Raw genomic sequence first — 16,857 nt, 5'->3', positions numbered from 1 at the left:
TTATCATGGGAAGTGTTGATCTACCATCATCTTTAGACAAATTCGGCCATAGAGGTATCGACCGTTTGCATATGCTCAGATGGGATAAGAGGTCTTCGGCAGAGTCGAGAATACTGCGAGAGCAGAAAAAAGAATATGTATTTGCATAAAGTTCCAAATATTCTATCCCGTAGAATACGTATCATGACATAACGCCATGATCAAGCCTGTATAAGCCAGTCCGGAACTCCCCATGATATCGTCGTAAAAGTCGAATGTCCTATGTCATCGCGCCGTAAACCATTGCAAAAGCGAGGTGAGCTGAAACAAGAATGACCAATACCTGAGGTCTCAGAAAGATGATAAGAAACCGAAGGCCAAAGGTGCCACATGCAAATCAAGTATCCAAGAAATCGGCGGCCATCAGGAGTTCCAGGCACAACTCAGGTGGAATATCCATGTCCGGTACGTTGACTTGGTCCTTGTGTTTTTCATTGTAGCAAAAGTATTCGCAGATTTTTTCGACAACGATGCCACTGCAGAACCAAAAATCGTTAGCAATGGCTACCAAAAAAAAAGACATGGGCGAGAGACATACGAGAATTCCTCCAACACACAGCGACCGGTGAGACCCTCAGGGAATTTGCCTGTAGGGGATCAGTATAGTCCGTGTAGCAATGGATATCATGTCCACGTACTCGAAGGGTCCAGCATGCGCCGGATGGTACCTGAGACGCAAGCTGCGCTGCGAGGGATAATGAATTCAAATCCGTCATTTGAGACTATAGTCACAAACTCGGAATCTGTAGATGGCGCCATCATGAAAGACGCGTCGCGTAGTTGTAAGAAAGTGACCGCTGTGGAGCGAAAGAGCCTTTTTGAGGTTGGCGCGTTGGTCCGTGCTGAAGCTGCTCCCGATGACGCACCCAATTCTCCCCATATCGCGTTCTGTTTGGAGTTCGGACAAGTTAAAAACAATATGGGTAGTCTGAGAGCTCCTCTAATTCGCTTGCGAGTGCCAACTCTATCCATCCGAGACTCCCCAAGGGCGATCAATTTAAGCAATGCAGGCTACGTCAACAACCGAGTATCAAGTCCTATAGGATATACAAAGCGATCATACTCATCTCAACCTGATGAAGATAACCAGACTTCACTCCGGTCTGGAGACCGACTTACCGGCCGCAAATGCATGGTCACTGGTGGGACATCCGGCATCGGCTTCGCCATTGCCGAACGATTTCTACAAGAAGGTGCATCGACGGTAGTGCTCGTTGGCCGATCTCAAACACGCCTAGAGGAAGCAGCGGCAAAGCTTGGGTCTCTCGCAGTCGCAGAAACAGATCTTGGTGAAATCAACGCTGAAATAGCAACTCGGACACCAGAAGAAGACAACCAGCAAGTCACGCAAGGAAAGATCCGCCTACTTGTCGGGGATGTCTCAAACGCTAGGCCATGGATGCGGGAACTTGAGAATGAATTGGTAAGCTATCTCGTCCCTGTCAACGAATCTTCCCCTCATAACCATGACACAGGCAAATGTAGACATCCTAGTCAACGCAGCAGGAATTTCGATATCAAACATTCTGCCAAGGACCGAGGTGGAAGATATCTCCTCCATCCTACGTACCAATCTCGAAGGCGCAATCCTCACTTCGCGCGCATTAATGCGTGCCTCCATCCGGGGCCGCATACGGAATCGGGGGATCCAGCTAGGGCGACCAAGCCCCCCTCAAAATGCATAATTAACGTCTCCTCTTTACTCGCAGTCAAGGGTGGAACTGGCGCAGTTCCCTACGCTGCTTCCAAGGCTGGTCTGCTCGGTCTGACACGGTCACTTGCTGTTGAAGCATCAGCCTCAATGAAAGATATTGTCATTCGGTCAAATGCTATCGTGCCGGGTTATATTGATACACCCATGGTTGCAGGTATATTAAGTTGAAAATTCTATATTTTTCCATGCGTTGACTGACTTTGATACTAGACTTCACACCCGGGGAAACGAGCAGGCTGAAGGATCTTATTCCTCTTCATCGATTCGGCGATCCACGTGAGATTGCTGATGCAGCTGTGTTCTTGGCGCAGAATGAATATGCCAACAATTGTGTGCTAAACCTCGATGGTGGATTGAGTGCCGTTTGATTTTGATCCTGGCGGGACATGTAATACTAATAAAGCAAGTGTATTTGTACCGAGTTCCTATACTACAATATCACGAGGGGATTGATTCATCAAAACTGATTTGCATGTTATAAACTAGACGTTGCTGTCATGCAATCGGCTAGATATATTATATGTCACAACAGTCAAACAGCCGTCACAAATATATCGTCGATTATCAAACCAGTCGATCCTCCATTGACCTTAACAAACGCCGTGGTAACTTTGTCACTTTGCGTCACAGAACCCACAGTGACAGACTCACCGTCCACAGTAGCGGTTGACGCACTATCCGAGAAAGCAACTTCCAGAATTTGCCATTCTCCTTGTCTGTAGGGTGTACCAGCAGCAAACTTCACAGTAGCTGTTTTAGAAATTCCCTGGATCTCCACCGATGGGGATGTGCCAGTACCAACTGGAGCCCAAATTCTCAAATTTAGGCGGAATGGAGCAGTGAGAGAGAGAGGTCTAGTCACTGAAACACCAGAAGCGAGCGAAAGAGATTTACCTAACCCACCAGATGGGTCTGCGACAATGGAGGCAGTTCCCGTGACGGTCCAGCCGGATAGGCTCGAGTCATCGAAGCGACTGATCCATGCTGGAACCTTTCTTCCAGCACCAGAGTAAAATCCCCGATTTGCATGCGCACTTGTCGGGTTATTGAAGAAATCCACGTCCGCGTCACCTTGTACAGCTGTTGCAGAATTCAAGGTGGGATAGCCGGTCAAGAGTTGATACGCTTTGGGATCCCTCAATCCAGGAGCGGCCAGACCTGGGGCCTCAGTGAGCGAATTGGTAGCCTTGGAGTAAGTGTCGATGGAGCCGTAGAAGGCATTGTTGTTGACAGTAAAGCTGGTATCACTCAGCCCCCATTTAGCCGCACCAGAGCCATCTTTTTTGAAGATGTTGTTGGTAAGTTGGACATCGAGGGCCGCGGCTGTGGCTTCTGTGACGATATAGGGCGAGAGACCATCTCCAATGTAGATGGTGTTTTTGTAGATCTTTCCACCAACGAGACCCCCGTCGCAAACCTGGAAGATTCTTGCACGGTCATTGACAGACAGGTTGTATCTGATCGTGAAGTTTTGGGTTGGTTTATCGTAAGGGCAGAACAAGAAAAATCCACCTTCATTGTCGTGGGATACATTGTACTCGAAAAGAGTACCCGAGGTCGAATGGTCCACATCATAAGCCATCCCTAAACCACGAGTTAGCCTGGCCCAGTCAATGAATGAGGCTCAGAGCACATACCATCAAGTGTCGACTTGCCACCTGATACAGTGTTATACCGGAAGACAGACCCAACACTGTTCGCTGTCCATAGTCCCGCGTTGTAGGATTCGGAGCGCCGATTGAAACCAACCAGAGTGTTTTTTAGTACCTCGGCATCATCGTTTCCCGTGATCACGATTCCATCTCCGCCGATATCGTACAGACGATTTCGTTGGATCACCAATCCAGAGGAAGCCGCCCATGGCTTGAGGCACAGGGTGTTCCAGAAAGCAGCAAGCTCCTCTCTCTGGCACCAATTACTCCATGTATAGATTCCCTGCCGGTCTACCGAGCGGATCTCATTATCTTGGATGAGGAGGCCATCGAAATATGTTGGAGTTTTTGAGCCAGCGGCCTCAATCACAATGCCACCGGAAGCGTTTGCGTACTTCCCCGTAGCAATGCCAGTAGTTGTCGTTGAGGGCATCCAGCCTCGTACATCATGAATGTAGAGACGTTGTAGTGTAATGTCCTGGACTCGGCCGGCATCGGCCGCATACACATACACACCACGGCGGGGTGTTTTGTTGTCTCCTGGATTGGTGATATCAAGATCCTGAACAGTGACAAAGGAAGCCCCTTGAAGCAGAACTGAATTCAAGGTAGAACCTGCGCCAACAATCGGTTTCGACTGCCCGACATCTCCATAGGCACCAACTGTGATAACTGATCCCGGGGATCCACTCTTGTTAAGCAACAGGGGCCCGACGAAAGAGGTGCCTCGTTTGAGAAGAATGTTGTCGCCAGGAGAGAGTGACAGATTGGGGATCGAAGCCAAGGTATTATATGGACTAGATTGAGTGCCATCTCCATTGCTGCTAGCAGAGCCATCAAAATAATAGCTGCTGCTTGCTAGGCAAAGCGGAAGAAGTGCGAGATATTGGACGAGCTTCATGTCGAATACACTCAAACTTGGATATTCAACTAGATTCAGGCATAGGATTCAATTTCCACTTAAATAGACTACATTGAAATGACGAGATACGAAGGGAAGATTGCGCTTTTCATTGGGTTCCCAATGTATATTGTGTAGATCAATGTATCATCTATTAGACTTCCATCGAGACGATATCCGGCTCTCCACGTGTTTCTCCGCAAATGTTCCTGGATTGACGGGCCATTGCATAGATGACGTGCTCTCGGATCTCGCTTCGAGTTAAGCGAGCCGATCTGCAGAGTCATTGGAGTAGTATGGAGTATTCCCCTAATACTGTTGAGTTCAGTCATATTCTACTAATCTATCAGCGCTAGCAGTTGGAAAATCCTGATAATGCATCATCATGTCCATATCCAAGGCATGTCCTGAGATGTTAAACCTTCCATGGTTCACTGAAAACATTCGCCTTTATGCCGTATGATACAGAAGGTTTGAAGGGGGAAAAGGAACAAATGAAAAAATGGGGATGTATGAAAAGATATGAATAGCAAGCCAAACACCTGTAAAGGTTGCGAGTGATACCTTGAAGTAATCACGTGAAACGAAGTCTGTTTCTATCATTCAATCATCGATCATGATGGCACCTCCCTCATCATCGTCAAGAACAATAGCTTCAATGCCCTTTGAGTCAGGAATTGATGCACTAGCGAGCCGTTTGGCATCGTGGCTGCTGTCGTCATTCGAGCCCTCACGCTTGCGTTTCCCAGTCACGGTTACATCATCGGTTGCTGGAGCATCAGGAGAAGGCTTCACAGGCTCCGCAGGCTCCGCGGGCTTCAATGGTATCTCAACCGGCTTCTGCAGGGTCGCAGGCTTTGAGTCCTTGGGAGATGGCCCCTTTCTGCGGATCAATTGGTTAATATTGCCCAGCACTCTTGAAAGGACGGGGGCGTACCGTGCCACGATCATCAGCTCGATATCAACTCGCGTGTCTTCCTCATCTTTTACTCTTATGAAGCTCTCATTCTTGATGCCTAGGTCAGATAACTTTGTCTTCAAATCGTCGGTGAAATCGGGATCATAAATCATTAGACTGCCAACAGCAAGGGAAACCCCTCCGTCATAACCAAGCTCCATCTGAAGAACATCGTGGATGAGGTGTTCAAGCGTTGCTAGCTCAGAGTCAATTTCGACACGAGCTATCACAGGGGAACAGACAGAGCAATTGGGATTTGGGGCTTTCAATGACTCTGAATTGATCACACGGGCACCGGATCTCTCTAGGAAGACCTTCCAAAGCGATAGCTTGTTAGCTTTAGTAGTAGTGGGGACGCTTGTGTTAAGCACTTACCATTTTGGCATGCATCAAGTTGTTTTGAAACACCTTTAATGACTGAAGAACACATAGCCCAGCTGTCATGGCATTGGTGGTTGCAATGGCAGGAATGATATTGCCCGCCATCTCTGTATTTACTTTGTCAATAATCATCATCGTGAAATGTAAACCATAATTTGATAAACTCACGTTTGACATCAAACTTGGATTTGAGTTCAAGGTGGAAATTAGCAGCTCGAAGATTAGCCGCCGCGGTAACGAAGTCCAAAGTGTCCACATCATCTTTGTCGAATGTCAAAATGGGGGGTTCTTGATCTGGGAGATGTTTTTCTTGAAGTTGCTTCAGACGATGGGTAAGCCGGTTCAGGCTGTAGCGTGTTAGTTTATAGAACCAATGCTGTCGGCGGCAGGAAGGTCCTACCTATCTTTGAAAACGCTAAAATTCTCCCCCAACGTCCACACTTTCTGGTCATTGGTGGAGATGGTCGGGGCAATGGAATTGGATTCTTCTTGGAGTTGAGCAAAGTTAAGGGCCTCCGGGGGCTCCGTTTCCTTCCACATTTCCTTCATGTCCTGTGATCTTATTATGTCCAATCGAAAAACTTTATCGAAGACCTTCTGGTAGGCTTCCTCGGTGCCAATGGATTGTCGCAACTCTTTGAGCTCAAGGGCTTCCTTGCGCAGTTCCGCAATTTCGTTTGCTAGCCGGATGTCAGTTTCAGCGTCGAGTCATAGATGAAATTGAACCAACCATTATCTGCGTTTTCTGTCTTATCGATCTCCGGTGTCTCATCTTCACTATCGCCGAAAAGTTCCCTATTGAGAGGTGAGCGTTTAAAGCCGTCAGCTTGGGAGCCAGATCTTACGGCAAAAGGAAGCTCTTCGCCCAAACAATGCAATGAATCGGCTGAGTAGGGTTGCTGCGGATCGTACACACGGGGAATGACTTGGGGGTTTGTTTCGGGGTGCAATCATAGCACTCGGTTTGGGACTGGTAAAATACGTAGTTAGTAAACGCCCAATCCTAGAGCTAGACATCCTTCTTGCTACATACCTTCTGAATGACTTGAACTTGGCCATTGAAGCCTGTAGTTCCACTTTCGATCAAGGGTACGTTGGCTACTAGGCACATCTTGTTCACATGTCGTCTCGCGGCGATGTTGTCCAGCGCATTAAACGCGACATTGAAGGACTCGAACCACGAGATGTTGAATTGGGCATCCATAATGTTCGCATGGTAGGCCTCGAGCTTTGTGTCAGGCCGGAACTTTTGCGCAACTTCCTTGGCAACCTAGAGTGAAGCATCCATATCTTAGTACTTCATATTTCTTATCGCTAAACAGTTCCCACAACGCCGATGCGCGACGCTTAACTCGCAAGGGAGCGGCGCAAGTGCGCAGGGTGGGTCGGTTGGACGTACTAAGGCCTTTGATTTCTTGATATGTTCATGTCGAAAAAGGAACTGACGATTAAGATTGCTCAAATCAATGGTATCAAGGTCGATAATGTGGATTTCGCCGAACCCGGTGAGGACGAGGTTTTTCAGTAGCTCACAGCCGATGCCGCCTGCGCCGACGAGAAGAACGCGTGACTATACGTGACGAAAGGACTGTCAGAATATGTTTTCAGGCTAGCGTCACTTGGATGTCAGGATTGCACGCCAGCAGAGCTGTCCTTACCTCTTTGAGGGAGCGGGTGAGGTCCACCCCGAGAGAGCGCTTAAGAGAGCTATCCCGCATGGCGGGCAGTGAATGATGATCGCGGGAGTGTGGTGATGCGGTGATGTGGTAATGGTGTAGTGTGTATGTTCTGTGGATGAATTGCCAAGGGGGAAAAGGTCAAAGAAGGGGGTTAAATGTAAAGCAAAGGAAGTTGAGCCGGAAACAGTGGCCGTTGGCGATGACGGCACTTCCAAGGTAGCTAGGAGCCTCACACGTGGGTTTCCACTTACTTTCGCTCGACTTTCCACTTTCTACTCCTTTTATATTGGTCTTTTGGGGGTGAAAGAATAGTCCATACATTGATCTAGAGTGTAATTGACTGTTTTCTTATCTTTTCTGTGATTGTCTTTATTTTTCATACGGCAATACGCAAGGCGCATATGCACGCTAATCGTCTTCTACAACACCAAGTGAACTTGAGGTTATTTGGAAATGAGAGAGCTGCACATATAGTTCCATAGTGACGATACTATCTATATATATTCTTTCAAGATACCAGGTAGTCCAGACATGCAGAGCCTCTGGTACTGTAAACCATAATGCCCGGAGCTTTTTTGTGGCTAAAAGGAACATCATTACCAGATAACAGTCAATCTCACTGGTCTATACTAGCCCAGCGCATATCTGAGAGCTTTTCAGATATATTAGGGGTGTACCTGAAAGGCTCCAGCGAGTGTACCTGCTTACATAACCGGTGACTCTATCCATCCAGAGGCTATCGGGTCAAAATCTCGGTGTGGCGAGAAAAAAAGCCACGGATATCTCCAAGTACTAATTTGATATCACACGTTCGCTTGCAGCTTCAAAACGTTCGAATATCCAGGTGGGGTGGAATATCTACCGGGTCTCTATCTGCCGGGGCTAGCTTCTCACCGCAGGAGTCATATATCAAAGAAGACACCCCTGACTCCATATCTAACCATTTGTCTATTTGGTTTCAATCAAGATCAAATCAAAAGAAAGAAATCATCATGCCATCATTGGACCCAATTCCGGCCCAGAGAAATGATCAGGTCGAGGCAAATTCCGACGATGAAGCCGACCCTGAGTTGGTAGAGCTTCTTCGCCAGCATTTTGGCATGGGTGAAAGGCCAAAGGACGCCCCACCAGAGACCAAAGTGCTCGAGGGGGCTCAGTTTGTCTTCGACAATGCCATTGATATTGCTGTCAGCCTTGTTCACACTAAAGAGGCCGCCGAAACTATATGGCGTATGATGCAGAAGAAGGAATATTCCACACACACCTGGTCAGAGCACGAACTGCATCCAAAGACCAAAGACGAGAGTACAGTCGATTTTATCTTTACAATGGACTTGCTGAACTTTAGTTTCTGGTCTGAGGAGGAGGAAGAGCCAAAGCGTTTCTGTATTGAGTATCGTGGCAAGCTGTGGACTGGTTATTGGAGTCTAGTTGCTGCATTACAAAGAGCTCTCGACGAAGGTCAGTTCCCTGATTTATATCTACATCCAGAAGAGTGAATACCAATGCTAACCCCAAATTCAGATATCCCTATAACAACCCCCGACTTTTGGGTGGATGAAGAAAGATGCACGGAAGAGCTACTCAGACATGTATTCCGATCTGCAACAGATGGAGAGATTCCGATGTTCAACGAACGAGTGCAGTGTCTACGTGAAGCAGGCGAAGTCCTTTGCGAGGTATTATTCCTTACCACCTTGGCCATGTGAGTTAGACTAACCGGATATAGGAATTCGGGGGCAGTTTCGTCAACTGCATTGACAGTGCCAACCTCTCCGCTGCAGGACTAGTCAATATATTGACAGAGAGCTTTGCCTGCTTCCGCGACGAGACAATCTTCCACGGAAAGAGAGTGCGACTCTACAAACGTGCTCAGATCCTAGTCGCCGATCTATGGGCTTGTTTCAATGGCGAAGACTTTGGTGAATTCCACGATATTGACAAGATCACCATGTTTGCAGGTACGACTCTTGTAATTCTCCCTACTTACTCAAGCCCATACTAAAGATATACCCCAGACTACCGGATTCCGCAGATGCTACACCAGCTGAACTGTCTTCGCTACGCACCCAAATTGGAAAACCACATCCGCGACCTGAAACTCATCGAGCCGGGCTCAAACTGGGAAATCGAGCTTCGTGGAACGAGTATCTGGTGTGTTGAGTTGATCAAGCGAGAGATCGAAAAGCAACACCCTGAGGTGAGAATGAACCGGCTCAAGCCTCCTTCCAAGGAAATTGGGGGCAAAAATGAGAACCGCGAAACCGAAAGTTCGGATGAGTTGGATCAGAGTATGAAGATTGTAGAGAAACCGCGAAAGACATATGGCATCAATGCCATCCTCATCGACTTTTTCTTGTACGACACGATGAAGAACCTGGAGGCAGAGAAAAATGAGTCCATTCCTCATCACCGCACGAGGAGCATTTGGTATTGATATGAATGGTTATTTGTTTTGGCGTCATTGATGGCGCATGGAGTTGGTCTGCCACAATGGTGACCTGGGACATTGGGTTGATCTGGAGCAAAGGAAGATACAATCAGAACATAGACATGGTGAAACTGATTTTTCGCTTATCAAGAATAAATATAGAAATTACATGTTGATTCATATCTGAGGGTATCAATTAAACTAGCAGGCTGCGTCCCCTTTCGAGTAATCTCTCATCGTACGACGGCGATCAAGCAGCTGCGCCTTCAATGCGAGCCATAATATCCGCTTTCCAATTCACAAAGTCTTCTTGACGATCGTCACTCAGCCAGTCAACTCGATCTTGCATCATTGTTCCCAGGCCAGGCAAAAGGCCGCCTCGCAGGGCAGGATCTGACTCCGAGACACGAGTCCCACTCCCGGCTGTTGAACGCTTGGGCGGCCTAACACCCCTAAGTGTTGCATCTTCTTCATCCAGGTCTTGATAAGACCTGCCTTCCTCGTCTTCGCCATAGAGCTGTCCAGCAAAGGGAATATTCTCGAACCATTCCTGGCCGTTGGCCCAACCTTGCTCCATGATAAGAGTGATCCATTGGTCAACATCATCGCGATGTCTCCGATCATTAGCCTTCAACCCAAGGCTGTTCAATGCCGTCTGACGCATTTCGATAAAAGTCTTCTTGTCCATCTTTTGCGCTTCGATATCTGCCTCTGCATCTGGCCCAGGGTTACGCCGACGGGCGAGTACAAGGAAGTATACAGCCACGGCCATAGCGTAGACCAGCTCCTTGAAATCATCATCCGTATCAGAGCCATTGATAGACACAATAGGCTCCAGGAAATCCAAGCTCTCCCGGTCCCATCCCGGTTCGTCATTGGACATGCTCGATGTAAGATAGAGGACGGACGACACGCCGGAAAAGATATGCGGAGGCAGGGTCCTTGAGATTGGAGGCCTGGACCAAGTATTTGTGCGCGGGGCAGGCGTCGAGAGAATCTTGCATACAGTTCGAATGGCCGTCATTACCCAAGCCGGGGCATCTGGAATGATAGTCGACCCAGTGATATCCTTCGTTCGCGGGCCTGTAGCCTTTCTTGCCGATTTTGAGGGACTATCGAGCCGATTCGTCGTGCTCATACTTCGTTTCAAGGGTGTAGACTTCGAAGGTGTATTTTGTAGTCCTCTTGGTGTTGGTGCTACTGCCTTCGAAGGAGTGTTCCTGGCTGTCGCGCCTTTCGTCGGTGTGGTCTGCGCTGAACCGGCGCGTGAGGGTGTTCCAGGAACCGACCCACTTGCTGAGCGTTTCAGCCCAGCCGATCTTGCTGCCAGAGATCGGTCGAGGTACGAATAAAGCTTTTTGTATATGCGCGGAGGACATGGCGGATGTCCGAGCAGCGGAGGAAGTTTGAGAGTTCGCGTTAATCTGTGAAAACCAGACACAAGTAATTAGCATATAAGAATAAAATGGGTCATAGAGGCAGCTCATTCGGGACCTGCGGCACACCTTTTGCAAGCGATTTCCGCGCAGGCATACGGTCGAGCAATTTCCTCTTCCGGCTTTAGACTGCTCGAGAAGCTCCGGGATTGTGCCACTAGCGACAATGCATAACTGAGGAGTTCTTGTGGGAGGTCATTGGCATGAGTCGGCACCAATGTGCTCAATGCCTGTTCCACCGGCCGATTGTTCATTGTTCTTAATGTTGTGGATCAAGTCAGTCTTGCCTGAGGAAGGAACCAGGTAGGATCTGGCTGTGCTAAAGCAGCACAATAGTTGTTGAGAAGACAAAGGAGAAAGATAGTCCCTAAAAACCTTGTAGCGTATTTAGATTTCAAATTGAGCCAACTGCATCTGAATTGAAGGGATCGGTCTCACAACCAAACATCTGCAATCGCCTGGCGCATCGATAAGAAATTGATGACTAAGCTCTATATCATCAGGTGTCCGGGCACGGGGAACCTGAACGCCGCATCTGGTCCTCTTGCACTGTTGTATCACCTCACAGAATACCCTCAATATGTCTGTTACAGTAAGTCTACTCATAAATAAAGCTATAAGATCTCTCTGCAGCTCTTCTCTGTATGGCATGATGCTAATCAAGATTCCCACAGTTACATACCACCCAAGGCGACCTTAAAGTCGAGCTTTTTTGCGAAGCAGTACCTCAAACTACGGAGAACTTCCTCGCCCTCTGCGCGTGCGGCGCATACAATGATACCCCATTCCATCGTCTTATTCCAGGATTCATGGTACAGGGCGGAGACATCTCTCTCGGCCCGGCTGCGCACCAAACAAGCACGAAACCAATGCTTGATTTCGAGATCCCCAAAGGTGGCACATCGATCTATCACCCGGCAGCGATGAACCAGGAGATCCACCTCCCTTCGCTGCGACACAACGCGCGCGGCATTCTGTCTATGGCATCTCGCCCAGTGAAGGACAGGACGGTGCCTGGCTCTCAGGGCGCAACGGGCGCAACGATCAACGGGAGTCAATTCTTCATCTCGTTCGTGCCGGCGCCACACCTCGATGGCGCCAGTACTGTGTTTGGAAAGGTGTTGAATCTGACACCGCAGGATGAAGGTGGTGATGTTCTTACCAATCTCGAGAAGGCGAATGTTAAGGTCGACAAGAAGGGGCGAGTTTCTCAGCCCAAGGAGGGTGATGACTTTGAGCCATTTAAAATCAACAACGTTACTATCCATGCGAACCCATTCGCGAAGTGAATCTTTCACAGCTGAACTGTCTCATGAAAGCTGGATGATATCCCATCATCGAGCTCCGAGAGCCATGCTCAGGATCAACACAGCTACTAGCTTAAGCTGGAAAGGCCCCCGCGATTCTATCACATGAAGCCCAAAACCACCACTCCCTGGCCCTCGGAGCCTCTCTCTGCCGGACTTGTCGGTCTGTCTTGCCAGCAACATGATGTGGCACCGCAAAATACGGCAGACTCAGATCGGGTTTCCTCCCCGGAAGTGCACCGAGAATATGGATCCACATATTTTGAAAACAACGCTTCCTGGCAAACGCTGGATGCGCTTATATGTACTCGACGGATCATAAGGACGCAAAGAGATGAAATGGGAATATAAATCGAGGTATCAAACATATCCAAAAGTGCCAATTATTACCATAACTCCTGAATTAGATCACCAAGATCCGAAAGAATATCTAAGTACAAAGTAACTATTGATTACTATTTATAACCCTCTCACTCCATCCAATTGCGCCCAGCCCTCTCCAAGGCGAAATAAATCCTGCAAAATATTTACCTGCAGTTCTACTTTTGTCTGATCTGACTGCGCCGCATAATTCAAGAATGACAGAGCCGAACATGACATCATGAATCGAAGGATTTGGATATTTGCTGGCGCAGCTGCATTCCCGAGATATGCCTCCACAAAGTTGGTTGTGCTCTCCTGCATCTCCTGTCGGGTAAGACCATACTGTTCGCCTGTTCGTCGCAGCATATGCACAAAATGACCCAGGTCTCGTTCCGGTACCCCAACGGGCTCACCATTCTCGTCCAGAGAACAGTGTAACGTCGTCGTGTCGATCATCGTGACATGGCCCGTCGTGCGGTCATAAAAGAAATTCCCAGGATGAGCATCCCCGTGGACGACAGTGGTACGCGGACGACGGGCAATAACCCCTTTGCAGTCGGCAATAAGTTGGTCCATTTTCTCAGGGAGCTCGTCGACTTCGAGTCCTGCGGAACGAATAACGTCTTCATGCAGCAATGCTTGTTGGACTCGTTTTGTTGCCGCGTTAAAATACCACTCGAGATACTCTGTGCCTGGACGTCCTTCGACGCTATGAGTGTGTAACCTTGCCAAGGTACGTGCAACTGCCTGCACGCCGGCAGTGAAGATTGATAGCATCTCTCTCCTCGCAGGCCCCGGCACTAGGCGGCCTATCTGCATCATGAGCTGATAAAGGGATACTCCGGGTGCAACTTGATATGTGACCACACCGGCTGGTTTGGTATCCCAAGTCATCCGCCCAACGGCCAACGGGGCGGCAGTCTTGATGTCACCCTTTGTCTGCAAAAGAAGCCATTCAAGGCTTGACAACTCCTCCGTGATTCCGTTGTCTAAGCCGTGGACGAACAATTTGATTACAGCAACCACGCGGTCTTGGGGGTCTTTTGATGTCACCGATATATGTCCGTTGGCAAACTCATCGTTGGCATAAGCAAAGAAAATGATAGCACCAGAAAAGCCTCCAGGGTGAGTGGGATCCAAACTCCGCAAGTTGACAGGGTAGCCCATGGCAGCAGAGACATGCTCTTCTAGCGCCGAGATTGTCGGGGCTATCTCTGGAAGACTTTGCATGACGTCCTCGGCCTGCTTCAAGGCTGGCTTTCCACTACGGTTTCGCGTTCGTGCGGCCCGGCGCATCGAAGAGACCACGCTCATCCCAAGCGATGGGCGAGGCCATGATGAATATGCCGGTGCAATACTACCATGAGCCATTTGCACTGTATCCCCCTCGCCTTCCATCGCGGAGCGAAGCAGCGCCTTAGCGGCATGTTTCCATGAATAACCTCGCATGATCCGTTGCAGCGAGCGAGCATGCCGTCTCGTTTGCTCCGGATAACATCTCACCTGGTCAATCCGATGAGCCCAGACAGCCACGCGCTGGCTTGTCGGTGAAGGAACAATTCCATATGTGCTCTCATCCATCACCACACAGGCGTGACCAAGATCCGGTGGAATGCGACTGCGATCAAGCGCAAGCTGGCCCGCGCCACTTTCCTGTGTCACCAGGATCGGAACACCCAACCCGGCGACTTCGGTAAAGATCATCCCGAATCCCTCGTGCATTGAGGGCATGATTACCAAATCCGCGTTACAGTAAAACCGCGAGACTGCGTTAGGGTCATCGGAGAAAGGGTGCAACCTGACGAGGTCTGGCATGCCGGTCATCTCGTCAACGACCTTTTGCCAGCGCTCCACGTCTTCTGCCGGGAGTCCCAGTACATCCAGGGAGATATCATTGCCAGAGAGTGCGATCTTGCGCACAGCATAGACAGCGTCATCTAGACCTTTAGCGGGATCATCTGCTCGGCCGGCGAGGAGGACCCGAAACAAGTCGTTCGGCTGTCGTTGTTGCGTGCAGGCATCACCCGTGCGCACGCCTGGAACCAATTCATGGAAGCGAGGTCCCATCATGTTGGATCGTGGCCGATTGCATTGGCCCATCCATTCGCGTTCTCGTGCTTCAGTCGTGAGTACAGGCCCGACCCCAACGGCCAAATCTGCTTTAGGGAGAATCCTCTCATCAAGCATTGCCAGCCGAGCGGCTTCAACATACCCTAGCTCGCGTGTCTGTCCGTACCACTTCCATGCGACGTCTGACTTGCGCAGGGCACTGGTATGTGTGATGAGCGCGAGCTTGGCTGTGGGATACCATCTCTCGCGGATTAAGGAAGCAGCGGTGCTAGAGTATCGCGAATGACCAATGATGAGATTAAATGGGGACGGATACTGGTCGTCTGGAATTGGCAGATCGTAATCTGCTGGCTGGTGTACCTTTGCCACGTGGTAGAGCAAGGCACTCGGGTCGTCTCCTCTAGAGGGAATGCAAACCACTTTAGCCCGACCATGCCCCAGCGATGCCAACGTGTTCTTGACTTCATTCTCGGGTTCTACCATGAACAGAGTAACTGATGCACTGGGAATTTCCGACATGGCTTTGACTAGTTCTTGATTCAACAAAGGTAGACCTCCTTTACCAGGCCCGCTGGCATTCGCGACAACGAGCACTCTCCAGGGTTGGATCCTTTCGGGCGAGATACTGACAAGACGTTCCCATTCAAATTTAACTTTTTCACTGAGGTGGACAGCCTTATGTTCATCGCGCGATGTATTTTGCTTATCCACGGCAGACCATAGTCGAGATAGTTGCGTGCGTGTTTTGAACAACCGGGCAAGCCCTTCGTTGATTGGTATCCCCTGCGCTTGGTATGCTTTCCAGAATTCACCCTGAACCTGGCCAATATCGGTTTCACTCATTCCGAAGTCCCCGGCGTATTTTCGCAGCCGCTCGTGAAACCCAGCTGCATCCATTTCTGCCGGCCCAATAGGTCGGCCGCTCGCATCCATCGACCGAGCCAGTCCTCCGTAGTCGATCATGGTGATTCCCTGAATGGGGTCCCAGAAGAAATTTCCTGGCGAGGCATCACCGTGCAGTAGTGACGCTACACCTTCTTTCCGCGAATAATCAATCGCCCGGTCTACCAATGATGCCAGTTGCTGTATTTGTTCAGATCCGATCGCGCGTTCATACTGTGGTCGTGATGGACCCTGGATCTCTTGGACCCAACCTTGTAGCTTATTCCGGAGCCTGTCAACAACAGACTCGCTGGCGCTGCTCCACTCGGATTTCTCCCGGTGCAGCTTGGCCAGTGTTGATGCCACCCCTTTGACGGCAGAAATCAAGTCGGCCATCAATCCATTGAACTGACAGTCCAAAAGGTCGGTGGTGGTGATGTTGGATGAATGGGTTTGATGTGGTTTGTGACTGTTTGAGATCCCATGGAGTGCGCCGCGAATAATATCATTCATCATTTCTTTTGTTTCGTCGGGACAAGGTTGCTTTGCGATCAGCCGGAGGGTGGAGACTCGACCAATGTCCCGAATGATTGTGTTGATTGCCTTACCTGCTGCGAGCTGGTAGACAATCACTCCCATAAGCTCTGCAGTGTTCTCATCGCGCGTCCTTCCCACCCCAAGCGGCCGAGCAGCAGACGGTGGATCAGAAAGAGAGAGCAACCTCCGGTATGCCACGAGTTCTTCGAAGAAGTCTTTATGACATGCGGGCGGATAGACCTTTGCGACAGCGACTGTTGTTTCTGGGTGGGTACTGTTGCGAACAAAATAGATAGAACAGCCAGATTGGCCCTCTGCTCCAGATGCTTGAAGACGGTGCAGCTGGACGGTGTGGCCAAGGACAGATTCAACGATTGCAGTGACGGAGCCGGTCTCGGGTAGTGCAGTTAATGTGAAGTCGCCGTCGTTTTCCTGTCGAATAGTGAGCTTGTCGAGAGTAGTTGGCAAGACTCCATCATCGAGTCTAGCGCACTCCAAGGCGGCCAT

At 49.4% G+C, this 16,857-nt stretch overlaps 8 protein-coding genes across 8 annotated transcripts; 3 read left to right on the top strand and 5 right to left on the bottom strand.

Annotated features, from left to right (window-relative positions):
- Nucleotides 1-376: 376 nt before the first annotated feature.
- N7500_001252 (elongin C) lies at nucleotides 377-798 on the bottom strand (the record flags this gene model as incomplete). The annotated part of the gene is made up of 3 exons (XM_056672398.1): nucleotides 377-515; nucleotides 578-626; nucleotides 678-798. 3 exons carry the CDS (start codon nucleotides 796-798, stop codon nucleotides 377-379), a joined length of 309 nt encoding a protein of 102 aa, XP_056537971.1.
- A 1-nt stretch (nucleotide 799) lies between these two features.
- N7500_001251 (SDR family NAD(P)-dependent oxidoreductase) lies at nucleotides 800-2,121 on the top strand (the record flags this gene model as incomplete). The annotated part of the gene is made up of 2 exons (XM_056672397.1): nucleotides 800-1,907; nucleotides 1,964-2,121. The coding sequence occupies 2 exons, from the start codon at nucleotides 800-802 to the stop codon at nucleotides 2,119-2,121; spliced, it is 1,266 nt and encodes a 421-aa protein (XP_056537970.1).
- A 164-nt stretch (nucleotides 2,122-2,285) lies between these two features.
- Nucleotides 2,286-4,306, bottom strand: N7500_001250 (uncharacterized protein; the record flags this gene model as incomplete). The annotated part of the gene is made up of 2 exons (XM_056672396.1): nucleotides 2,286-3,337; nucleotides 3,391-4,306. The coding sequence occupies 2 exons, from the start codon at nucleotides 4,304-4,306 to the stop codon at nucleotides 2,286-2,288; spliced, it is 1,968 nt and encodes a 655-aa protein (XP_056537969.1).
- A 603-nt stretch (nucleotides 4,307-4,909) lies between these two features.
- N7500_001249 (E1 ubiquitin-activating protein ubaB) lies at nucleotides 4,910-7,363 on the bottom strand (the record flags this gene model as incomplete). The annotated part of the gene is made up of 9 exons (XM_056672395.1): nucleotides 4,910-5,578; nucleotides 5,640-5,752; nucleotides 5,814-5,992; nucleotides 6,046-6,325; nucleotides 6,376-6,440; nucleotides 6,491-6,615; nucleotides 6,679-6,915; nucleotides 7,045-7,215; nucleotides 7,304-7,363. 9 exons carry the CDS (start codon nucleotides 7,361-7,363, stop codon nucleotides 4,910-4,912), a joined length of 1,899 nt encoding a protein of 632 aa, XP_056537968.1.
- A 953-nt stretch (nucleotides 7,364-8,316) lies between these two features.
- On the top strand, nucleotides 8,317-9,761 carry N7500_001248 (queuosine 5'-phosphate N-glycosylase/hydrolase; the record flags this gene model as incomplete). Its single annotated transcript, XM_056672394.1, has 4 exons — nucleotides 8,317-8,785; nucleotides 8,849-9,003; nucleotides 9,054-9,285; nucleotides 9,343-9,761. The coding sequence occupies 4 exons, from the start codon at nucleotides 8,317-8,319 to the stop codon at nucleotides 9,759-9,761; spliced, it is 1,275 nt and encodes a 424-aa protein (XP_056537967.1).
- A 244-nt stretch (nucleotides 9,762-10,005) lies between these two features.
- N7500_001247 (uncharacterized protein) lies at nucleotides 10,006-11,445 on the bottom strand (the record flags this gene model as incomplete). Its single annotated transcript, XM_056672393.1, has 2 exons — nucleotides 10,006-11,179; nucleotides 11,261-11,445. 2 exons carry the CDS (start codon nucleotides 11,443-11,445, stop codon nucleotides 10,006-10,008), a joined length of 1,359 nt encoding a protein of 452 aa, XP_056537966.1.
- Nucleotides 11,446-11,771: 326 nt separating this feature from the next.
- On the top strand, nucleotides 11,772-12,480 carry cyp5 (uncharacterized protein; the record flags this gene model as incomplete). Its single annotated transcript, XM_056672392.1, has 2 exons — nucleotides 11,772-11,783; nucleotides 11,866-12,480. 2 exons carry the CDS (start codon nucleotides 11,772-11,774, stop codon nucleotides 12,478-12,480), a joined length of 627 nt encoding a protein of 208 aa, XP_056537965.1.
- Nucleotides 12,481-12,957: 477 nt separating this feature from the next.
- On the bottom strand, nucleotides 12,958-16,857 carry N7500_001245 (Glycosyl transferase family 1; the record flags this gene model as incomplete). The annotated part of the gene is made up of 1 exon (XM_056672391.1): nucleotides 12,958-16,857. The coding sequence occupies one exon, from the start codon at nucleotides 16,855-16,857 to the stop codon at nucleotides 12,958-12,960; it is 3,900 nt and encodes a 1,299-aa protein (XP_056537964.1).

This window comes from Penicillium coprophilum (genome assembly GCF_028826855.1).
Source record: "Penicillium coprophilum strain IBT 35676 chromosome Unknown utg000001l_segment0_segment0, whole genome shotgun sequence".
Taxonomy (NCBI): Eukaryota; Fungi; Ascomycota; class Eurotiomycetes; order Eurotiales; family Aspergillaceae; genus Penicillium; species Penicillium coprophilum.
This window is presented reverse-complemented; position numbering and strand designations above follow the sequence as displayed.